At 49.8% G+C, this 25,318-nt stretch overlaps 1 protein-coding gene across 2 annotated transcripts; it reads left to right on the top strand.

Moving 5' to 3' along the window:
• Positions 1-9,378: 9,378 nt before the first annotated feature.
• Positions 9,379-23,047, top strand: COPS7A (COP9 signalosome subunit 7A). 2 transcript variants are annotated; one of them, XM_039514081.1, is made up of 8 exons: positions 9,379-9,485; positions 9,634-9,833; positions 10,429-10,504; positions 12,102-12,190; positions 12,268-12,470; positions 13,208-13,313; positions 14,277-14,428; positions 14,745-15,957. In XM_039514081.1, exons 2-8 carry the CDS (start codon positions 9,672-9,674, stop codon positions 14,782-14,784), a joined length of 828 nt encoding a protein of 275 aa, XP_039370015.1. In that variant the 5' UTR covers positions 9,379-9,485; positions 9,634-9,671; the 3' UTR covers positions 14,785-15,957. The 2 variants fall into 2 exon arrangements, with proteins under 2 accessions (XP_039370015.1, XP_039370024.1); XM_039514090.1 differs by lacking the exon at positions 14,745-15,957 and adding an exon at positions 22,921-23,047 and having other exon boundaries at positions 9,409-9,833.
• Positions 23,048-25,318: the final 2,271 nt, after the last annotated feature.

Below are 25,318 nucleotides of genomic sequence, written 5' to 3' on the forward strand. Positions count from 1 at the left end.
GGGTTCAGGGTACGGGCTCCAGCCCAGTGCCGCTTACCTGGAGCGTCTCCGGGATGGCAGCGGTGCACATGCCATGCTGCTCCTGGAAGCAGCCAGCACCATGTCCCTGCAGCCACTGGGGGAGGGGGAGCAAAGGGCTCCATGCACTGCCCTTGCCTATGGATACCTCCCCCAAAGCTCCTGGGGCCACAGGGACACTTCATGGGGGTGGCAATCCCACAGGCCAGACCCAAAGCCCTGATGGGCTGGATCCAGCCTGCAGGCCGTAGTTTGCCCACCCCTGATCTAGTCTGACCTCCTGTAGAACACAGCCCATAGAACTTCCCCAAAATAATTCCTAGAGCAGATCTTTTAGACAAACATCCAATTGTGAATAAAAATTGTTAGGGATGGAGAATCCACGCGATCCTTGATTAGTTGGTCTGTTAAAATTTTACTCCTTATTTCCAGTGTGAATTTTTCTAGCTTCAGCTTCTAGCCGCCTTCATGTTATACCTGTCTCTGCTAGATTGAAGAGCCTATTATTAAAGATTTGTTCCCCATGTAGGTGCTTATAGATCAGGGGTAAGCAACCTATGGCACGGGTGCCGAAGACGGCACGCGAGCTGATTTTTCAGTGGCACTCACACTGCCCAGGTCCTGGCCTCTGGTCCCGGGGGCTCTGCATTTTAATTTAATTTCAAATGAAGCTTCTTAAACATTTTTAAAACCTTATTTACTTTACATACAACAACAGTTTAGTTATATAATATAGACTTATAGAAAGAGACCTTCTAAAAAGATTAAAATGTATTACTGGCACGCGGAACCTTAAATTAGAATGAATAAATGAAGACTCGGCCCAGCACTTCTGAAAGGTTGCGGACCCCTGTTATAAACTGTAATCAAGTCACCACTTAACAATCTCTTTGTTAAGCTAACTAGATTGAACTCCTTGAGTCTATCACTAGAAGGCATGTTTTCTAATCCTTTAATCATATTTGTGGCTCTTCTCTGCACCCTCTCTTATCAACATTCTTCTTGAATTGTGGACACCAGAATCAGACACAGTATTCCAGCAGCGGTTGCACCAATGCCAAATAAAGAGGTACTCTCTACTCCTACTCAGGATTCCTCTGTTTCTGAACCCCAAGATCACATTAATCCTTTTGGACAGTGTCCCCTGGCAGCTCATGTTCAGCTGATTATCCACTATGACCCTGAGGTCTTTTTCAGAGTCACTACTTTCCAGGATAGAGTCCCCTATCGTGTAAGTGTGGCCTACATTCTTTGTCCCTAGATGTATACATTTACATTTAGCCATATGAAAACATATATTGTTTGCTTGCCCCCAGCTTACCAAGTCATCCAGATCACTCTGTATCAGTGACTTGTCACTTCATTATTTACCAAACCCCCAAAAGTAGCAGCAATGGGGATTCATCATCAAATTTGAATGTTTCTAGTGTTGTTCTGCATGGACCATACTAGATGCACAACTATTCAACATTTTCATCAATGATCTGGAAGTAAATATTCAATCACTCCTGATAAACTTTGCAGATGATACAAAGATTAGCGGAGGGGTTAATAGTGATGAGACCAGGGCAGTTATAAAGAGTGATCTGGATTGGTTGGTAAACTGGGCCCATTCAAACAATGTGTGTCTTAATACAGGCAAATGCAAAGTTATACATCTAGAGAAAAGGAATGCTGGGCCACACCTAAAGAATGAGGGACTGTATCCTGGAAAGCAGTGACTCTGAAAAGGGTCATACTGGGTAAACAATATGAACTCCCAGTGTGGCAAAAAAGGTGACTGTGATCCTTGAATGTATAAACCGGGGAGTAGGAATAGGAAGGTGATTTTACTGCTGGTTACAGCACTGATGGGACCAATACCTGAATTCTGCATCCAGTTCTGGTGTCCACATCTTTAAAAGGATGTTGGAAAATTGGAGAGTGTGCAGAGGAGAGCCACACAAATTATTTGAAAACTGGAACAAATTCCTTACAGTGAGAGACTTAAAGTGCTCCATCTGTTTAGCTTATCTAAAAGGAGACTGAGAGATGACTTGATTACAATGTATAAGTACCTTCATGGGAGAAAATACTGGGTTCTAAAGGGATCTTCAATATACAGAGAAAGACATAACAAGAACCAATGGCTGGAAGCTGAAGCCAGACAAATTCAAATTAGAAATAAGGCGCACGTGTTTAAAAATGAGGGTGGAACAATTACTAAGGGAAGTGGTGGATTTTCTGTCTCTTGGAGTATTAATATCAGGAGTGGATGCCTGCATGGAAGATATGCTTTAGTAATATACAAATTATTGGGCATAACACAGGGGCAACTCGCTGAAATTCCATGGCCTGTGATATAAAGGAGGTCAGAATGAATGATCAAAATGGTCTTTTCTGGCCTTAAAATTTATGTATCTATGAATTTTTCCATGTTTCAACACAATTGTGAAGAATTACATGATGCTGACTGTGACCAGTCAGCGTGGAGCAAGGCAAATCATGATGAACACCATGCCATCTATCTCATTTCTTCGCTGCTGTATTCAAACGGAGTAACACATTGTACTAATGTAGATACACCCTAATGGGTTTAGAGTGAGACAGGATGAAGTTAGGGGACCAAGGGAGTGGAGTTTCATGGTGGGGGGAGGCTATGGTTAGGGCAGAGTGAGGGGATGGGTTTTAGAGAGAGGGCTAGAAGCATTTGTCAGCCCCAAGCATTCCAAAATCATGCGTCAGGCCCCAAAATAATGAGGTTGACCTAGAATAGGAGAGATTTTTTTAAAATAATAAACGTTGGATTCCTTTTCTTTGCCTTCCAGTTTTAGATTACACTGGAATCATATTTCCAGTTTTCCTCAGTAGCCATGAGGGTAGAAACTACTTTTTCAAAAAATTAAAGCTGAATTTCTCACTGCTCCAGGAGCTGGAGCTTTAAGAAAAACACCAAATATCACAAAACTTGACCACTCTAGAGTAGGGTCTAAGGGCAGGGGAAGGCTATGCTTTACTGTGCTATGGTGAGGTTATGGGAGAGTCTTAGTGAGAGATTAGAATGAGCGTTTGGGGGGAGGGGGACAGTGGGAACCTCAGCTCGAGGGCACCTCAGAGTCTGGATTACACAGGAGAATTCCACAGGCCTCTTCCTTGTGTTAGCCCCACAGCTGCATGAAATGGAAGCAGAGAGGCAGCAGTACAAACTAGCACATGAGATGGGTGAGGGGTAGGGGTGCAGAGCTAGGACAGAGACAGGATCACGTAGCTAGGATGATGGAGCTGCCTGGCTTTATCTGACTAATAATAAAAGGCAGCAAGCGTATCGGAGAGTGTGAGAGAAATGGATCAATAGAGAGATAAAACCTGAGATGGAAGGAGCAGGAGATAGGGGTAGGGGAGAGAGTTATAAAATACTGCAAATCCTACATTCTATATCTGCTGTGTATTCACTTTGTGCTGGTGGAAGGGACTGCACGAGATGTAAAGCAATGGTGAATTAGACCCAAATACAGAAACAGTGATAAGAGACAGAGATCTCTTGTTAATTCTGCCTTGTAATCTGACCACTGACAGCTCTTCCCCATCCCTTTCTGTCTTCCTAGAAACTCTGTTCCCTCTATATTCCTCACTACATGTGGTGTGTGGAGAGTGTCAGGAAACTGTTAACTCCAGTACCACAGATTCACAACTTTCCCCAATAAAGTGACCCAGCATGAGTCCAGTATGATGCTCTAAAGAGCCCCACCCACTTGCCTTGTCTACATTAGGAGTTTACAGTGAGATAGCTTGCTCATTGTAAAAACACACCTTTTTTTCTATCACAGACATGTCCCTAGTGAAGATATGCCCTTAACTGGGCTTTCTAATCATGTTAAGCTAATTCGATTGAGCTAACACAACAGAAAAAACACACTATTTTTGCCCATACCCTAAATTAAACCACAAATATTGTTGTCCTTGAAAGTACATTTGCAGAGTGTCCAGATTAGCCTTTACAAATGTGTTAATTACCTCAATATAACTGGCAATCATTAATCTGATGTAAAACTCTACTGTAGGCATTCCCTGGGGCTGAGGAGTTCAGGTGAGTTCCATTCCCACCTGTGTGCAGGGTGTATCATAATATATGGAATCACAATCCTTCTTCATCAGGAGCTATTTTGTGAAGAAAACAACTACAGACACAAACGGGCTTGCACATAGTTTGAGTTCCAACTTTGTCTCCCTTATTTACCAGGGCTGCACCCTTTCTGGCACTATATACATACTGCAAGTAAATATATTTTAATATAGGGAGTAGGATCTAGTGAGCTAGACCAGAGAGAACATGGGCCTTTCAACATTAGAAAGTTGTACCAATTTAACTACGTACCAGTATTGCTAAAGTTGTACTACCCCTTTACTGTGCATGCAGTTACATAAGGCTGTGTCAACACTACCACTTTCAGTGCTAAAACTTTAGTCGTTCAGGGGTGAGAAAAAACACCCCCCCGAGCGCCAAATGTTTTAGTGCTGAAAAGCGCTAGTATAGACAGTGATTTGTTTGGGGTGGGGTTTTTTTAATCGCCGTGAGAGCTGTTCCCTGGTGATAAAGTGAGTCTACACTGCTCATGTCATAGTGCTGCCGCGCTGTAACGTAGGCAGTGTAGACATGCCATTAGTATAGAGTTGCTTTATACTATACAAAAAAGGAAATAACTTTTACAGGTATAAGTCATCTTTATACCGGTGTAACCATGTCCACACTATGGCTTTGATACTATAAACCAAACCTAAACCTAAATAGCTATACCTATGACACTTTCAAGTGTGGACCAGGCCCGGGAGCCAATAATCTGTTCCTGACCTTGTGAATGGAGGGGTCTAACTGTTACAAATGTAGCCTCCCAACCGGAGTTTTAGAGGCAAACAACTTAATTAGTTTTAAGAGAGAGATGGACAAATTAAGAATGTGATGGGGTTGCTTGTGATGGGGGGGAGGAGTCTCAAAAGCCCTGGGGCTCACTTCTGGTTTATCTCTCCTGCTTCAGAATTTTAGCTGGCCACTGGCAGGTTAAGGAAGAGATTCCCCCTCCCTCCCATATTTTCTGTGCGGGATTTTTTTAATCTCCTTCCAATTCATCAGGGAAAGCCATGGCTAAGATGGGACATTGGACAGGGGGGTCAGGGCTTTGAGGTGGTACTAGGGTGACCAGAAAGCAAATGTGAAAAATCGGGACAGGGGGTGGGGGGTAATAGAAGCCTATATAAGAAAAAGACCCAAAAATCGGGACTGTCCCTATAAAATCGGGACATCTGGTCACCCTAGGCGGTACCAAGCATTTTCTCTCTCAAGTGCTTGATTGCCTGGTTCTTCCTCACATGCTTAGGGTCTAACTGAGAGGGGGAGGGATAGCTCAGTGGTTTGAGCACTGACCTGCTAAACCCAGGATTGTGAGATCAATTCTTGAGGGGGCCATTTAGGGATCTGGGACAAAAATCTGTCTGGGGATTGGTCCTGCTTTGAGCAGGAGGTTAGACTAGATGACCTCCTGAGGTCCCTTCCAACCCTGATATTCTATGATCATCATATTGTGGGGTCAGGTGTTACACATACTCTAGGGCACCCATCTTTACCCTTCCATGGCCTCCTGGTGTAACCCAGTTAATTTAGTCACCCTAACCTTTTCCCAGTTCCTAGGGCTCCAGGTATAAGGCACCCATCTTAACCCCTCTCTGGGCTCTACCCCTCCGTGGGTTCAGGGTATAACACTGATTCCCTATGGACTTAAGGCTCCACAGGCAGGGGCGGCTCTAGGATTTTGGCCGCCCCAAGCACGCAGGGGGCGCGCTGCCGGTCCCGCGGCTCCGGGGGACCTCTTGCAGACGCGCCTGTGGAGGGTGCGCTGGGAGGGAGGCAGGAGGCTCCGGCGGACCTTCCGCAGTCATGCCTGCGGGAGGTCCACCTGAGCCGTGGGACCAGCGAACCCTCCGCAGTCATGCCTGCGGGAGGTCCGCTGGTCTGTGGCTCCGGTGGACCTCCCGCAGGCATGACTGCAGAAGGTCCGCCGGAGCCGCCTGCTGCCCTGCCGGCAAAATGCCGCCCCAAGCGCGCACTTGGCGCGCTGGGGTCTGGAGCCGGCCCTGTCCACAGGTATACAAGGTCTTTTACCAGTGAAAGAGCCTTGCACAGTAATATCCTTAACCAGGGGCAGCTCTAGGCACCAGCAAAGCAAGCACGTGCTTGGGGCAGCCCATTTGCAGGGGTGGCAGGGATCCAGCATGGGAGCTGAGAACCAACAGGGGGCCCTGGGAGCTGTAGTTCCTTGGTTAGCTCCCTGCCTATAGAGCCAGTCCTGGAGCAGGGAAAGAACTACATTTCCCAGCATTCCCTTCGCCACTACCAACAGGAAAGGAAGTGGGAGGGAGTGAGGTAGCTGAGACCTCATGCTGCAGCTTGCTGTGAATGGAGAGCTGCACTGTGAAGGGTAGGGATACCATATTTTAACATTCAAAAACTAGTACGCTCCACGGGGAGGGAGGGTAGCCCCACCCTACCACCATCCACTCCCTCTGACTGCCCCTCACAGAAATCCCAACCCATCCAACCGTCCCTGCTCCCTGTCCCTGTCCCCTGATCACCCCCTCCCGGGACCCCTGCCCCTAACTGCCCCCAGGACCCCACCCTCTATCTAAGCACTGCTGGTCCTTGTCTCCTGATTGCCCCCTCCCGGGATCCCACCCCCTATCTAAGCCTCCCTTCTCCTTGTCCCCAACTGCTCCCTCTTGAGACCCCCCCAACTTCCCCCCTAGGACCCCACCCCCTATCTGTCCCCTGACAAACCCCTGGGACTCCCATGCATATCCAACCGCTGCCTGTCCCCTGACTGCCCCCCCGAACCCCTGACCCATCTAACCCCCCCTTCTCCCTGCCCCTGACTGCCCCCCCGAATCTCCACCCCATCCAACTCCCTCTGCTCCCTGTCCCTTGACTGCCCCCAGAACCCCCTACCCCTTCTCCAACCCTCCAGCCCCCTTACCGTGCCACTCAGACCAGCGTGTCTGGCTCCACGCCGCACCAGACATGTTGCTGCATACATGCTGCTGTGCTCCCCCGCGGAGCCCACAGCCCCCCCCACACACACACACCCAGCACCTGCCTTCCAGATTTGAACACCTCAAAATTCAGGAGTGCTCAAGCTCAGTTTGGGCAGCTGTTACTTCATTTCTCCCAAATCAAATATACTGATCCACTGTAATTGCTGTAGAAAAAGTAGGATAAAATTGAGCAAGAAATGCTTCCCAGTGGTTATTAGGACTGGAATTGCTATTTTCAACAGCCATTGCCTTTTTTTTGTTTGTTTGTTTAAAAGGAAGACAGTGATATTGCATTGGCAAATTCTCCATAGAAAGAAAGAGTGGAACAAAAGAATAATAAAGGCACCTCAACTTTTCCTCATTTATGGAGGACAGTCTTATAATATCAGAGGGGTAGCCATGTTAGTCTGGATCTGTAAAAGCAGCAAAGAGTCCTGTGGCACCTTATAGACTAACAGACGTATTGGAACATGAGCTTTCGTGGGTGAATGCATCCGATGAAGTGGGTATTCACCCACGAAAGCTCATGCTCCAATACGTCTGTTAGTCTATAATGTGCCACAGAACTCTTTGCTGCTTTTACAGTCTTATAATATGCATCCAGATATCCTCCAATCACACCAGCTGAAAATTTGTTCCACTTTACTGCAGTTCTGTAACGATATGGGAACCAATCCTGTCTGTGCACATCTAAAATTTCTGCTGAATGACCTGCCCTGGGAGCGAGTTACCAGTGACCCAGGGCTGCGGTGGAAGGAGGGTGTAGGTGTTGGGGGGGAGAGCCCAGGGCTGGGGCGGCAGGGTGTGGGGGTGTGGGTGGGTGGGGGGAAGAGCCCAGGGCTGGGGCAGCAGGGGGGTGCGTTGAGGAGTCCAGGGCTGGGACAGGGGGCAGCCAATTTTTTTTTTGCTTGGGGTGGCAAAAAACCTAGAGCCAGCCCTGTCCTTAACCTCTATTTATTAACAGTCACCAAAGCAAAACACACACACTAAGCATACAATGCTCACCACTCCCAATAAGGCAGATGAACTTTTCCTGCTGGCCAGTCAGGATCAGCTCATCCAGGGACTCCAGCTTCTTCATGGTGTGATTGGCAGGGTGTTGAGGTCTGGCAGCTCTGATCTTGAGGCTGTGTCCTGGAGTTGGTTCCAAAGAACTTCCTTTTGGACCTGAGTTTATATGGTGAAACATGAGTCCCGCTTAGCTATACCTTAACCAATCATTTTACTAAAATATTACTAAGCAATTTTCTAACCAATTCTAACATACTGTAAAACAATTCTTTAACCAATCATATCCCACCACCATAGTTGATTTATACTTAACTAATTTTGCTATGTAATAGACAGAAATAATCAAAGAACCAGACAGTGACCATGCAAACAATAGAAAAGTGAGGACCATAAAGACAAAACAATAAAGTAGTAAGGATTTTGCAACCACCACTGTTGATAAGTGATTTCTTGCCAGAGAATGCTATCAAACAAAGTTTTCCTTAACCATCTTAAGATCTGTTTCTTTATCTGTTGATGGTGGATGCTATTAGGACAGGATCGCCTTCTTAACAGCCTGATATTACATTGTTTTAATGTAATTTAGATGGAATGTGAAAATGTGACTTTCAGCTTCTTGGCTCATGGCTACTGCTCTCCTAATATGCCAGCAGGAAAAAGGCCTCAGCCTTACACAGAAAGGAATTTCCCCCCAGGTCAGATTGGCAGTGACTTTGGGTTTTTTTGTTTTTGCCTCTGCAGCATGTGCGTGCAGGTCACTTGCCAGAATTATCTGGGTATATGTCACTTAATCATTTCCCTGACATTGCAGGGCACTGGTGCACCTTGGGCCCACTCCCTCCTATTCTCTGCCTGTGGCAAAAATAGTCTACTCTCCTGTGGGTGTAATATTTTGGTGGTTCAGTTTAGTCTGCAGGTGCTGGGTGGTGTTGGTGGCCTGTGATAGACAGCGGTTGATCTGGTGGGCCCTTCTGGCCCCAACCTTTATGACTCCATGACTAGGCGTCAGGACGCCTGAGTTCTCTTCCCTGCTCTGGGAGCGGGTTGATGTCTGTCTGGGGATTCATGACACCGGCTCTGCGGCTGCGGGCTGGAGCACATCCCGCAGCGGCGGTACAGCACCGTGTCACTCAACCAGCCACAGGCGCAGCCACTCGACCAATGGCAGAACGGCGGAGGCGGGACCAGCGAGGGAACGCAGCTCCTCCTCTGCCTCCGTGGCCAGAACCAATGAAGGGGGGCGGCCGGAGGGGGGGGGGAGAGAGAAAGGTGTTGTGGGCGTGGTCTGGGGGCTCTATGACGTCAGGACCCCGGATGTGGCTTCTCTTGGGAGGCGAGTACCATAGAGGAGGGAAACCAGCGCGAGGCGCGGGAGGCCCGGAGCTCCCCGCCGGCAGGTAGGCGCCCGCCTGGGCGCTGCTCACGCACCTCTCTGCCGCCCGGGGGCGGGCACGTGGGGGCGGCCCCGCAGCGCGCGGGCCCGGCAGCGCCTGCTCTGCCCAGAGCCCGCCCCGCGCTGAGGCCCTGCCCCGCTTGTCCCCGCAGCGCGTGGTGGGGCCGCGCCCGCTCGGCTCCGCGGGGACATGGCAGCCGAGGTGAAGGTGACGGGGCAGAGCCAGGAGCAGCTCCTCTTGCTGGCCCGCTCGGCTCGCGGGGCGGCCCTGGTCAGCCTCATCCACCAGGTGCTGGAGGCGCCCGGCATCTACGTCTTCGGGGAGCTGCTGGATCTGCCCAACGTCCGAGAGGTGAGCGCCGGCCCCGGGGGCTCGGCGGGGGTTGTGCCGCGGGGGCTGGCGCGGGCAGGGGGCGCTGCCCTGCGGGAGGAGGCCCCCAGGGCTCGGGGGGGCGCTGGCGGAGCAGGGCGAGGGCGCTTCTTGCCAGCCCAGCCCAACGCTGAGGCGCTGCTTGGTCAAAATCCCGGGCAACCGCAGCTCAGCCTGCTTCCCTGGGTGCTGGGGCAGCTGCTGAGCCCCTGGCTGGAAGTGGGTTTCATCCTATACAGGGTTTGGCTCTCAGCACCCCACTATGCAAATGGCTCCAGTACCCTTGGCTGCTTCCCGCAATCTGCTCCGGCCGCTTTAGTGGGGCTTGTTTACAGTTTCCCTAAATGCTGTGAAGCATGTGAAGCATCTGCCATTCCGCACCGGTGCAGCTGCGTTTTGGTGGGTAACTGGATCTGTCACTGTTACCTAGACTGAAAAACACCTGGGGGTCTGTTGGGTGGAAAAAAGCAGGGAAATGGGCTTTGTGTTAGATGTGCCCCGGAACTGGGGATAGGGGTCAGGTTGTGGTGTGCAAAGTTTCTTGCTGTTTGTATTGAGTGCTTTTTCTCCCCTGCAGCTGGCTGAGAATGAGTTCTCCTCCGTCTTCCGTCTGCTCACCCTCTTCGCATATGGGACATACGCTGATTATTTGTGTACGTGTGTCATTCTCTTACAGTCCCCGTAGCCTAGTGCTCTGGGATGTGGGCCTGTTGTCTCCTAAGAAGCAGGAAAGGTGGATAGGATTGCCAACTTTCTAATCGCAGAAAACTTTACACCCCTGCTCTGTCCCTTTGAGGACTTACCACTTTCATTCCATCCCCCACCTGTCACTTGTTCTCCCCCACCCTTGTTCACTTGCTCATTTTCACTGGGCTGGCTCAGGGGTTTGGGATACAGGAGGGGGCTCTGGGCTGGGGCTGAGGGGCTTGGGGTATAGGTGTGGGCTGGGGCAGGGGGTTGAGGTGCAGGAGGGGGTGTGGGGTGTAGCCTCAGGCAGCTTCTAGCAAGCGGTGACATGTCACTCTGGCTCCTAGGGGGAGGGGCGGCCAGGGGGCTGTGCTCGCTGCCCCCGCCCATAGGTGCTGCCCCCAGAGCTCCTTTGGGCATGGTTCCTGGCCAGTGGGAGCTGCGGAGCCGGTGCTCAGGGCTGAGGCAGCGCATGGAGTCTCCATGGCTGCCACCCCTACCTTACGAGTCAGAGGGATATGCTGGCTGCTTCCCAGGAGCCTGCTGACACCGCCAACTGGACTTTTTGACTGGAGCTGCCAGGGTCCCATTTCGACCAGGTGGTCTGGTTTTAAAATGGATACCTGGCAACCTTAAAGGTGGACAGAGACTAAGGGGAAAAGGGGGAGCAAATGGCACAGGGGCTTCAGATGGGCTAGAAACACAAAACAGGTCAGGGCAATTTTGGGGATGCATAGGCAGAGGCCTTGCATTCCAGAGCAGGGAGGGAATCGTTTTTCTCTCTCTACAGCTCTGGGGAGACCCCACCTAGGATACTCCTCAGTCTGGACCCTTCAATCCCAGAAAGACAGTGACAAATTGGAGGGAGCTCAAAGAGCTACAGAGATCTCAGAGAGCAGAAGGGGGTTCTGCAGGCACCATGGGCTGGTGGATAGGGCATTGACCTAGAACTCTGAAGATTGGGATTCTATTCTAGGCTCTGCTACTGGACTTGTTGTGTGACCTCAGGCAAGTCACTCTTCCTGTGTTGTGTCCCTTCCTACTCTTTGTTTATCTTGTCTATCTAGACTGGAAGTTCATTGCGACAGGACCTCTCTCTTACTATGTAGGTGTATGGTGGCTAGCACAGTGGGAGCCTGATCTTGTTTGGGGTTCTAGATGCTACTGGAATACAAATAATATAGGGCTTAGTTCTGGGCAGGGATTCCGAGAGTTGAGTCCTTCCATTTGGCTTCCTGGCTGTGGTGAGGTGTATGTATGTGTGGGAGGGTGGTTATGAGAACCATCTGCCAGTGGTTAGGGGTGTGGACCTTGTGGAGGAGAGGGGGTTATTTAGGGATCACCAGAGGAGTAAGGAGAAGTTGCAGGAGCAGGACTAAGGCAAGGGGAAGGAGCTCAGGAACACTTCCTCCATGCCGAGGGGGGTGAGAGCTTTAGGTGATGCCTTGCCAAGAAAAATGTACATTAGAAGCTTTGAGAAATGGATGTGGGGCGAAGGATCCTGGGCCAGGGTGAGATGGGACATCTCCAGCTCTAATATCATGCTCTTTTCCCTGAGAGCAGCCGAAGCTGGGAACCTCCCTCCATTGAGCGAGGCTCAGAAGAACAAGCTGAGGCACCTGTCGGTGGTCACTCTGGCTGCCAAGATCAAGGTAATGGCTTCGTTCCCCCACTCCCCTTCCTGTTGGGATCACCCCATACTAACTACCTGTGCTTTCCCCACATGCAGTGCATCCCCTATGCAGTGCTGCTGGAACAGTTGCAGCTGAAGAATGTGCGGCAGCTGGAGGACCTAGTGATTGAGGCTGTGTATGCAGATGTGCTGCGTGGGAGCCTGGACCAGCGTAATCAGCGTCTTGAGGTCGATTACAGTATCGGGCGAGACATCCGCAGGGAGGAGCTAAGCACCATCACTCGCACATTGCAGGAGTGGTGAGGAGGAAGCCCCCAGCCCTCTGTGCCCCCACCCCCAACTATAGGAGTGGTGATGAGCCTCTCCTAAGCCTTCTGCATGCTGTCAGAAGGCGCACACCCTGACACACTGAAGGAGTAATGAGGAAACATCTTCCCCCCCCCCCGCTTTGCTACAGATGAGATGCTCACTCCCCCCAATGTTGCTGGAGTGGTGAAGAGATTTCAAACCCCTGGAGTCACTGCAACACCCCTAATGCCCACATGCTGCAGGAATGTGACAACTCCAGCCTCAGGCGGCCCACAAAATCCCTTGATTTCTGCAGGTAGTGAGGAGACATCTCCAGATATGGGGGAGAATCTTCCAGGTTCTCCTGTGTGCTGCTGGAAGAGTGCAGGGGGACTGTAACCTTCTCAAAGCCCCTTTTGGTGACAAGGGGTTCCCCCCAGCTTACTTTGAAATTCACTGGGCTAAATCTGCCCTCTAACACTGAGCTCCCAACATCCCTTCAGTGATTCAACCCTCCTAGCCCTGCCATCATTCCCACTGCAGCCTGCCTTCCTCCCTCATTTTCCTTACTGGGGGCTTACTGCTCCTATGCCCGCCCTTATCAGATGCATTCCTCTCCTCCTAAACACTTGTTGATGCTCTCAAGGTGTAGCTGTATGTATGCAGAGTACTGTGCCATCCCGGTTCCCCACTGCAATGCCTTTGTGTGGAACTGTCCAGCCTGCTCAGCTTTGTCTCTCCTCTGCAGGTGCCTGGGCTGTGAGGTTGTCCTGTCTGGGATTGAGGAGCAGGTTAGCCGAGCCAACCAACATAAAGAGCAACAGCTGGGCCTAAAGCAGCAGATAGAGAGTGAGGTGAGTGTGCTGATGCAGAGCAGCCAGTTCCCCTGATCTGGGTCTGGATTGGAATCGGTGCCCTACAGATGAAAGGCCTTATAGTACATGCCTGAGCCAGGCTTTGTATTTCTTACCTCTTCATTAAGTCACAGCTTCTGTGACTTTTTTTGACCTCCATGACTTTTGCAGTGGCCAGTGTGCCTGGCTCAGGGGCAGCTTAGGCAGCCCCTGTGCCAGTCACACTGGCCACTGCTGGGGCAATCTCGGGCCAACACACCCTTCCCTCTCCAATCCTCACCCCACCCAAGCAGCAGCAGAGTTTGGGTGTGGGAGGAGGCAGGGGGTTGGGGCACAGGCCGGGGTGAGGCAGGCTCTGGGTGTGCTTACCTGGGGGGCTCCCTAGAAGTGGTGACATGCCCCTCACTCATCCGCTAGGCGGAGGCGTGGCCAGTCAGTTCTGCGTGCTGCTTCTGCTTCCAGGCACTGCCCCCGCAGCTCCCATTGGCCACAGTTCCCAGCCAATGGAAATTGCAAAGCCTGTGCTCTGGGTGGAGGCCACCCGCCTGCACCCACAGCACCTGCAGGGGTCCTGGACTGCTCGCTGCCACCCTCCCACAGCACCCCTGGGCACCCCCAGTCCTCCCTCTTCCCTCCCCCCACACACACAAAAAAAAAATTTTGGTCTGGGGTATATAGTAAAAGTTGTGGACGGGTCACGGGCCATTCATTTTTGTTGACTGCCCGTAACCTGTCCGTGACTTTTACTGAAAGTACCTGTGACATAGCCTTACATCAGGACCCTCTGGAAGCTCATGCCTGAGGAGGGTCATTGTGCAGCGAGACACCACCCCATACTACAGAGTTCTCAAAGGCTGCTGTGATATTTCTCTTTTATTATTGACCTATATTGCAAACTTAACTCTAGTTTAACATGGCTTTTCCTTGAGAATGTCCTTTGTTCTTGCTTTCCAACCCTGGCAGGTGGCAAATCTAAAGAAGACAATTAAAGTGACAACAGCAGCAGCTGCAGCAGCCACATCCCAGGATCCAGAGCAGCATCTGACAGAGCTCAGGGAGCCAGCTCCTGGCACCAACCAGCGCCAGACCAGCAAGAAAGCTTCTAAAGCCAAAGGGTGAGGAGCAGCCGCAGCTGAGCATGACCCCTCTCCATGTGTATTCGGGGGGAGCCTCTGGGGCCTTTGTTTCAGGGCAATAACTCTTCCTTCACACACATACTATGGCAGGCTTAGTGCCAGCGGAGCCCTGCACCCCAGTCATCCGGAGTGAATCTCTGAGATCCTCGATTTGAGGCAATACACCTCCTTTGTGGTGGCACCCATCCCCATCTGAGAATCACAGCCACTTCTTCTCATGTGCCTTGGGCGAGGATGTGGGGGTGAGTCCATGGGCCTCTTGCTCCATTCTGAGACTGTGTTTCTTTCTCTGCAGGCTCCGGGGCAGCGCAAAGATCTGGTCTAAATCAAACTAGCTGGATCTCTGAACTCCTGGGAGGGTGAGAGGGAGAAAGCAGGGTTAAAAAGCAGGTGTCCTGAGTGTGACACTTCTCTACTCATCCCCAGCATCTGTCTGTCCAACTAGTTCTTCTGCACGTTCGTTCTTTCCCATCTGCTCTGTGCTTCCCTCTCTCCTCCATCCCCTAGCAATCTCTCCCATTCCTCTGTTGCAATCTCTTACCACCTTAGCTCTTCGGTTCTACGTCTCTTACCCTGTCCTTTGACAGGTAAATTTAAAGAGCCATAGGACTAACTCCGTTTCAGTCACCTTAGCACCAGAATATCATGGAAGCCTGGAAGGAAGTTGCACTGGTGCTCAGCAGCCATTTTGGCTCTGTGGGATCCTGGAACAATTTTGCTCCAGAGTGTAGCTGCCCTCTTGATTTTGTTCTTTGTTTTGCTGGGTGTGGATGGGTGGTTTTTGTGGGGGATTGTTTAAAAAAAAAAAAAGATATATCTCATATAATATATATATATAAAAAAAATAAAAGGTAGATCTGTGCACATATCTATATAAACTTTCCCTCATGAGGTGTTGTCTCACTATGTTGGGGGAAGTTTGATGCAGGTGCCTGAAATCCCAAAGCAGCCAACCGTAGTGGAGAGGACCACCTCCTATTGGCAGAGATGGGGTAAGGGACCCAACTGGAATTTGTTTTCCATCCAGTGCAAGAAATGGAGAGAGACTTTCTAATACCTTGGGGGATTTGCGGTGGGGATAGGGTGTCAGAGATGCCCCTGCCTCTCGTTCCCCAGCTGAGGGGGCAGTGCACTTTTTCAGCAGGGTGAGTCACTCATCCATGGCTGTAAAATCAGCAGTGCTCCTGATCCTGCATATATAATTGAGGATGGGGAAGAGAACATTCTCTTTCAGGGATCCCATAGACTGACCTTGGAAACAGGGAAGGATTAATAGATTGGTAATTTATTCTTACCTGCATAACAGAGGCAATAGGACTTCTGCATGTGATTCCTGCATCAAGTCAGTAAATTCTGGTTGATCTAAACCATATTAATTGCCCCAAAACTTTAACATACAGTTGAAGTTTCCCAGCAGTGTCTCATGCCCTTCCAGAATGTCTAGTAAACTCACATCATACCTTTGAAAACCAGGAAATAGTGTGTACCTTAACTCTTCATCTCTGCAACCGTCCCTGAGATCTATCCCCGCCCCAGAGCTGGCAATAGCCACTGGGGGTATGTCTACACTACGAAATTAGGTCGATTTTTATGCAGTCAATTGTGTATGTCCCCACTAAGCACATTAAGTTGGCCGAGTACATCCTCACTACCATGGCAAGCATTGACTCATGGAGCAGTGCTCCGTGGGAAGCTATCCCACAGTCTCCGCTGCCCATTGGAATTATGGGTTAAGCGTCCCAATGCCTGATGAGGCAAAAACATTGTCTCAGGTGGTTTTGGATACATGTCATCACTCTCCCCTCCCTCCCTGAAAGCAACTGCAGACAATCTTTGCACCTTTTTGCCTGGGTTACCCGTGCAGACGCCATAGCACAGCAAGCATGGAGCCTGCTGTTGTAAACACCTCGCACATTATACTGCAGTATATGCAGAACCTGGTTAAGAGATGGCAGCATGAGCATGATGGTGAGGAGGACATGGACACAGACATTCCTGAAAGCACAAGCTGTGGCAATTGGGACATCATGGCGGCAGTGGGGCTGGTTGGTTAATACAATTATGGGCCCGGCAAACAAGCACAGACTGGTGAGACCGCATAGTGTTGCAGGTATGGGATGATTCCCTGTGGCTGCGAAACTTTTGCATGCGTAAGGCCACTTTCCTGGAACTCTGAGTTTCTTTCCCCTGTCCTGAAGCGCAGGGATACCAAGATGAGAGCTGCCCTGACTGTTGAGAAGCAAGTGGCAATAGCACTGTGGAAACTTGCAACGCCTGACTGCTACTGGTCTGTGGGGAATCAATTTGGAGTGGGCAAATATACTGTGGGGACTGCTGTGATTCAAGTAGCCAATGCAGTCACTGACATTCTGCTATCAAGGGTTGTGACTCTGGGAAATGTGCAGGTCATAGTGGATGGTTTTGCTGCAATGGGTTTTCCTAACTTTGTTGGGGCGATAGACGGAACGCATATCCCTATCTTGGCACCGGAGCACCTTGCCAACCAGTACATAAACCGCAAGGGGTACTTTTCAATGGTGCTGCAAGCACTGGTGGATCAAAGGGACATTTCACAAACATCAGCATGAGATGGCTGGGAACGGTGCATGATGCTAGCATCTTTAGGAACTCCAGGCTGTTTGAGCAGCTGCAAGAAGGGACTTACTTCCCAGACCAGAAAATTACCATTGGGGATGTTGAAATGCTAATGGTTATCCTTAGAGGCCCGGCCCACCCCTTGCTCCCATGGCTCATGAAGCCATACACAGGCACGCTGGACAGTAGTCAGGAGCAGTTCAGCTATAGGCTGAGCAAGTGCAGAATGGTGGTAGAATGTGCATTTGGACGTTTAAAAGCTCGCTGGCGCTGTTTGCTGACTAGGTTAGACCTCAGCGCAACCAATATTCCCATTATTACTGCTTGCTGTGTGCTCCATAATACCTGAGAGAGTAAGGGGAGATGTTTATGGCAGGGTGGGAGGTTGAGGCAAATCACCTGGCTGTCAGTTTTGAACAGCCAGACACCAGGGCAATTAGAACAGCACAGGTAGGCACGCTGCGCATCAGAGAGGCTTAAAAAATAATTTCATGACTGGCTAGTCTAGGGTGTGACAGTTGTATGTGTTTCTCCTTGATGCAAACCTGCCTCCTTTGTTGATTTTAACTCCCTGTAAGCCAACCACCGTCTCCCCCCCCCCCCCCTTTCAATCACAGCTGGCAAAGGAAATAAAGTCACTATTGTCTTGAAACCATGCTTTTTTTTTATTTTTAAAAGGGGGTGGGGGAGATAACTGATAAGGTATCTCGGGTGGGGTGGGAAGGATGAGGCCACATGGCTTATTGTAGCCACACTACAAATCAAAACTGAATGACAGCCTTCTGTTGCTTGGGCCTTCCTGTGCAGTGGCTAGGTGCCTATAGCCACCCCCCTACCCCTCGTTCTTGGGTGTCAGGGTGAGTAGGATATGGAACTTGGGGAGGAGGGCAGGTGGTTGTACAGTGGGTGCAGTGGCGGTCTGTGCTCTTGTTGTCTTTCCTGCAGCTCCACCAGATGCCTGAGCATGTCTGTTTGCGTCCCCTATTAGCCTCAGCATTGCATCCTGCCTCTTCTCATCACAGTCACTTAATGCCTCCATGCATTCAGCTGTGCCCTATCAGTGTGGGAGGACTGCATGAGCTCAGAAAACATGTCATCACGAGTGGGGTTTTTTGCCTTCTAATCTGCGATAACCTCAGGGATGGAAATGATGGGGGAGCATAGAAACATTGCACCTGTGTGTGTGGCGGGGGGGATAAAAAGGGAGAGTAATATTTATGATACAGTACTGAAAACAAAAGGGAGAGTCTTTCACAGTGGATCAAACAATTCACAGCAAACAGCACATGTGCTTTAGATACAAGGTCGCATTTTGCCTTTTATATTGAGTGCCTGCCGGTATGGTGACACAACACACATGGCTGGGCAACAGAATTCAATTTCCAGGTAGCCATGGTAAGCTATAGAGTACATGGGTTTGGCTTCTAACACCTTGATAACATGTGGGAATGTTTTCAAACTGCAGTGCCCTCCTTTCCCAGAGCAAGCAATGCCGGTTGTGTTTGCCATTTAAAAAGAGGAGCTGTGGTTTTTGGGTGGATGTGCAGCACACACCTCCCTCCACCACTCTGTGTGGCTATTTGGTATGATCCCTTCACCCCTCTCCCTGCTGCATGGCTATTCTCAGGGATGATTCCTTTTAGCCAAGCACAAACAGCTCGGCATAAATGGGGTCCTTTTATTGTTCCCTTACAAAAATTCCTCTATTTTGACCAGTTGACCATGAATGATATCACTCTCCTCAGGCTAACACAGAAAGATATAGACCGAATGTTGCTTGAATGCGACTAAAACCCAGGACCATTTGCTGCCATACTTTGTGCTGCAATGATTCCAGACTACTTGCTACTGGTTTGATGTGGTAAAGTGTCCTACCATGGAGGATGAAATAAGGCAGCCCTCCCCAGAAACCTGCAAAGGCTTTCAGAGTCCCTCCAGGAGAGCTTCATGGAGATGTCCCTGGAGGATTCCTGCTCCGTCCCCGGACATGTTAACAGACTTTTCCAATAGCTGTACTGGCTGCGAATGCATCCCAAGTCTTTAGGGCAATCAAACATTAAAGACTATTGATTTTAAACCCTGTACTGTAGTTACAAATGTGCACTCACCAGAGGGGACTTCTCTGCCTTCTGGGTTAGGGATCCCACCTTGGGAGGGTATTGGATCCAGCGTGATGAAAAGTTCCTGGCTGACGGGGAAAACAGATTCACTGCTTGCCTGTTGCGCATTCTCCTCCTCCTCCTCTTCCTTATCCACAAAATCCTCCTCCGTGTTGCGGGAGACTCCCCCCTTGCAGTTGTCCACGGACAGTGGTGGGGTAGTGGTCGGGTCCCCCCCCAGAATGCCATGCAGCTGATCATAGATATGGCACATAGGGTGCTCTGAGCCAGAGTGACCATTTGCCTCCTTTGTCTTTTGGTAGGCTTGCCTGAGCTCCTTGACTTTCATGCAGCACTGCTGTGTGTCCCTGTTGTAGCCTCTGTCCACCATGCCCTGTGCGATTTTGGCATATATATTAGCATTTCTTCTTTTTTATCAGAGTTCTGCCTCCACAGATTCTTCTCCCCATAGAGCAATCAGATCCAGTGTCTCCCATTCACTCCATGCTGGAGCTCGTTTGTGATTCTGGGAGGACTGCATGGTCACCTGTGCTGCTGAGCTCGCCACGCTGACCAAACAGGAAATGAAATTCAAATGTTCACGGGGCTTTTGCTGTGTACCTGGCTAGTGCATTTGAGTTGAAAGTGCTGTCCAGAGCGGTCACATTGGAGCACTCTAGGATAGCTCCCGGAGGCCAATAACGTCGATTTGCATCCACACTACCCCAAATTCAACCCAGCAAGGTTGATTTTAGCACTGCTCCCCTCACTGGGGAGGAGTACAGAAATTGATTTTAAGAGCCCTTTAGGTCAACGGAATGGGGTTGCTTGTGTAGACGCATTCATTATAAAATCGACCTAACGTGGCTAAATTTGATCTAATCCTGTAGTGTAGACCAGAGCTTGGAGTAGTTCAGAAAGGGTGTGTGTGCCTGTGTCATAATAAACAGACATGAAGGACTATGAGAAGGTGCCATTGTTTGTGTTGTTCTAATGGCCTGAACTCCAGCATGTAGCTGTATGTACACAAGCTGCCTTTACTGTGCCAGGTGTTGCCGTATTGAACCTTGGATATGGATAGGGAGTTAGCTGAACCCTCCCACCCACACATGATCCCCCCTGCACTGTTCTGACCTCCCCTTTCCCCCTAGAAGCAGCAGCAGCACCAAGGGGAATGGTGAGCCTGGTGTCTCTTTGCCACTGCTGGAGGCAGTATGGGGAAGGAGAGCAGGGCTGGGTTCCTTCACAGGTCACTGCAGGGGAAGGTACTCAACTGCTTCCCCCTTTCCTCCCAAGGTTCTTATTGAGGAAATTAGAGAGGCTATCAAAATTAAGAACCCAATAATAGTGGGGGATTTCAATTATCCCCCTATTGACTGGGAACATTTCACTTCAGAACAAAATGCAGAGATAAAATTTCTCGATACTTTAAATGACTGCTTCATGGAGCAGCTGGTATGGGAACCCACAAGGGGAGAGGCAACTCTAGATTTAATCCTGAGTGGAGCGCGGGAGCTGGTCCAAGAGGTAAATATAGCAGGACCGCTTGGAAATAGTGACCATAATACAATAGCATTCAACATCCCTGTGGTGGGAAGAACATCTCAACTGCCCAACACTGTGGCATTTAATTTCAAAAGGGGGAACTATACAAAAATGAGGGGGTTAGTTAGACAAAAGTTACAAGGTACAGTGACTAAAGTGAAATCCCTGCAAGTTGCGTGGGCCCTTTTTAAAGACTAAGGGGGGATATGATAGAGATATATAAAATCATGAGTGATGTTGAGAAAGTGGATAAGGAAAAGTTATTTACTTATTCCCATAATACAAGAACTAGGGGTCACCAAATGAAATTAATAGGCAGCAGATTTAAAACAAATAAAAGGAGGTTCTTCTTCACACAGTGCACAGTCAACTTGTGGAACTCCTTACCTGAGGAGGTTGTGAAGGCTAGGACTATAACAGTGTCTAAAAGAGAACTGGATAAATTCATGGTGGTTAAGTCCATTAATGGCTATTAGCCAGGATGGGTAAGGAATGGTGTCCCTAGCCTCTGTTTGTCAGAGGATGGAGATGGATGGCAGGAGAGAGATCACTTGATCATTGCCTGTTAGGTTCATTCCCTCTGGGGCACCTGGCATTGGTCACTGTCGGTAGACAGATACTGGGCTAGATGGACCTTTGGTCTGACCCAGTACGGCCGTTCTTATGTTCTTATGAATAACAGAGGGATTAGGTGAAGCACATTGGCAGAGCTGTCACTGTGATATGATGCCACATGTGGCTTGAGAGGTAAAGTATTTCTCATTTCAGCACTGAATTCTGTAGGTTGTCAGCAGTGATGTGCAGGGACCTACTTGCCAAGGGGATTGTCAGTGGCCTGATGGCCTACATGACTGTGGTCTCCAGCCTTAGACAGGGGGAAGTGAAGGCAATGTCTCAGGAGTCCTTGGGATAAAGGTGAAGGGCTGGTAACTTTTAGCAAGTCTTGGGTGGTTTGTGTGGAGTAGGTTCAATGTTTGAGTGTAGGCCAGGGGTAGGTAGCCCGTTTGCTATGCCTGGCCTAAACCTGAGCTTTGCCTTAGTAAAAAGGTGTTAGAGACTTTTTTCTACAGTGCCACATGCTCTGTTCCCAAAGTGCCCTTACAGACAACTAGACAGAGTGGTAGTATGTGCGTTGAAGGATGCCCCAACACGCCAACAAAGGCAGCACAGTTAAGATTGTGGTTTCCAGGGTTACAGAGGTTTGAGTGTTGCTGAACTCCATGTTCTGGAAGTGTGCGAGGCATGAGCAGGCAATCTTAACTTTGCATGAATGAAGTTTTGTGGCAGTGAATTTCCTTGGGTTTTGGTTTGCTGAATTTGTCAGCACCCTGTGCACCACAACTCAGCTTTCCCCCTCCACTGCTTCTGGCTCCCTGGTAATGAGTAATCCAGCTGTAGAAGACACTGGGTGCACGTTAGTCTCATCACTGCCCCAGCATTGTATCCTAGTCTCCCATCCCTGCCTGTCCAGCACAGCCTGGTCCTCCCTGCTCAGCCTTCCTCCCCAAACTTTAGGGAGCCAGGTAGAGGATGCAGGGACTAGCATGGAGTCAGTGGGAGCATGTTTTGAAGAGGAACAGAAATAGGGAGATATGGATAGGGAGTTAGCTGAACCCTCCCATCCACACATGATCCCCCCTGCACTGTTCTGACCTCCCCTTTCCCCCTAGAAGTAGCAGCAGCACCAAGGGGAATGGTGAGCCTGGTGTCTCTTTGCCACTGCTGGAGGCAGTATGGGGAAGGAGAGCAGGGCTGGGTTCCTTCACAGGTCACTGCAGGGGAAGGTACTCAACTGCTTCCCCCTTTCCTCCCAAGGTTCTGCTGTCAGCACTTCTGAGCTCTCAGGGAGCAAAGGTCCCTTTTGAAGACTATCCCTTATTTGGGGAGATCTTAGGAAAAAACGAGAACCCAGTTCTTCATCTAACCTGTCATCATCAAAGTGGATTTTGTTGTGTGTGGATGATTTATAAGATTCCAAGGCCAGCAGGGACTCTTGGATCATCTAGTCTGACCTGTAGATCACAGGCCATAGGATTTTACCCAGTTACCCCTCTAGTTAGTCAAATAACTTACATTTGGCTAAAGCATATTTTCTCAGCTGTGGGATTTTGATTCCTTTTGCTAAAAGGGGTGTGCTGGCCCTGCACTAGGGCTGTACTATAGCATGGAAAAGGGGCAGAGCTCATCCATTCCCTCACCTTTCCATCACCTGCTTCCCTTCGTGTTCCCTAGTACTGCACCAAAGGAAGCTACAAGAATCTGAAAATATGAGCAGCTCATTGAAGTGGAGGTCTCTGAATCAGGAACCCTTGACCAAATGACCCACCAACTTACATCCTTTTGACCACACTCAGTTCCATTGTTCAGAAGATGGATGAAGCACATGAGTCATGATTACCTTACCCTAACCACTTCCTTCTTCCTTGTGGTTAATGACAATACTTCCCAAATAAAATATGCATATGCGCATTACAGCACTTTGAAATATTGCTCTTAAACCAAAAATGTTGGTCTTGGAGCAAATCTTCCAATAGGAGCCACTGCAGGATATAGGCAGGCAGCAAGGAACACGTACAGAACACATTCTTTGAAAGCCTGAAGTCATAGTACATGGGTGTAGTTCAAATTCAACAGCCACAGCACGCCCCCTTGTGCCACCCAGTTACTATGAAAACAAACTATGTACAAACCCTCTGGCTTTCCACTGAACCCATGTCTTGCATGCCAATTTAGCTCAAGCCAACTTGGAGTTCCCAAGTTAATCCTCAATAACTTTTTCAATATTACTTCCCCAAAGGAGCAACAGGGTCCATGCACTAGCTGAGATTGCACCTGCTGGGGATTTATCAGTTTTGAGAGGAGGGATTAAAGATACAGCTTGAGCCAGAGTTGTGCTCAAAAAAAGTTTTAAGAACCAGGTGATTTTGTAAACACAATTTTAGGGGGAGGGCTGTATCATAGGGACCCTTTTCTCAGATGTCACCAAATTAGGACAGCTAGCCTGATCCTGCACCCCCATGGGGCACAACAGACTTCAAGGTAATCTGATTCAATGTGTCAGTTTTACAGCATTTAGAAAAGTCCTCTTTCAAATGGTTAGGTGACTTGTAAGCTTACAACTAGCAATGCTGCTCCCCCATAATCTTTTAGAAAGCCATCACATCCTGTGATTTCAAGGTAAGTGATGAAGAATTCACCCACGCTATCTCTGAGGGTATATCTATGCTTACAAGTTGACCTGTGCTTTTACCCTGGTTTTAATCCTCTTCTGCCGTATACAAAAACTCTTTTCACAGATTTGGAGGTGCTTTAAGCCTGAGCTAGCTGCCCCAGCTGGGGGTGTAAGTTAGTGCCTGGACTCTGATTTAATTTGGGCTGGAACCCACCCACACTGCAGTCAGAACACACAGATTAATTTACTTGAATCTAATTCTCCCTGAGGACAAACAAGTTAGCCTTCAATTAACGGGGAAGGAGTCATAGGGCTTGGCTACACTTGTAGCTGTAGAGTGCTTTGGGTTAAACCAGCCTTCGGAGAGTGCAGTAGGGAAAGCCCTGCAGTCTGTCCACACTGACAGCTGAAAGCGCACTGGCGTGGCCACATTTGCCGCGTTTGCAGCAGCATTGGGAGCGGTGGATTATGGGCAGCTATCCCAGCGTTCTAGTGGCTGCAACGTGCCTTTCAAATGGGTGTGGGGTGAAGCAGGGCTGTCTGGGGGGGGGCAAGTGGGGCAATTTGCCCCGGGCCCTGCAGGGGCCCCCACGAGAGTTTTTGGCGGGTCTTTGGCGGCAGGTCGTTCAGTGCTGCCCAGCAGGCCCGGAGCGAGTGAAGGACCCGCTGCCAAAGACCCGGAGCTTCTTCCGCTCCGGGTCTTCGGCGGCAAGTCCTTCACTCGCTCTGGGACCCGCCGCCGAAGTGCCCCGAAGACCCGGAGTGGAAGGACCCCCACCGCCGAAGACCCCAGGCCCCCTGAATCCTCTGGGCGGCCCTGGGATGGAGTGTGGGGGGAGAGAGAGAGTGGGTTTTTGGAGTGCTGAGAGTGTCAGCACGCTGTCTTGTAAATTCAGATCTCCCTAACCCCCCTGCCTCTCACCCACTCACTCAGTAAACGTTTGTTTGGCCCCGTTGCAGATAAGCAGCCGCTGAAACAACACTCTGAAAAGGCACTTGCGCATTCCACAGCCAATTTCACAACAAAGAGAAGAGAGGCCACTTCGCTTAAGGGGATTATGGGATGTTTCCGGAGGTCAGTCAGAATGCTGTAACATAACTCCTCATTCACACTAGCCCTGGGGCGTCTCAGCCAATACGCAACAGAAGTTATTATCCTTCTCGTGGAGGTGGAGTACCAGGAGCGCTCTAGCCAGGGAGTCAGAGCGCTCTACGTGCCTTGCCAGTGTGGACGGGGAGTAAGGTAGAGTGCTCTGAGATGCTTTATTGCGGTATAAAGTGCCAGTGTAGCCAAGCCCATAGAGCAGCTCAACACAAAGAGCCATGGGATATTATGTCCCTTGTCACAAGCAAGCGAGTGCAGCACCAGTCAGGATGCAGTAGTTCAGGTAGGGATTTGCAGTGTGGCTTCTCATACCCAGGACCGGGTGCTAATCGGGTGCTAATCACTCAGGCTAT

The sequence above is a fragment of the Mauremys reevesii genome, linkage group 1 (assembly GCF_016161935.1).
Source record: "Mauremys reevesii isolate NIE-2019 linkage group 1, ASM1616193v1, whole genome shotgun sequence".
In the NCBI taxonomy this organism is placed as follows: Eukaryota; Metazoa; Chordata; order Testudines; family Geoemydidae; genus Mauremys; species Mauremys reevesii.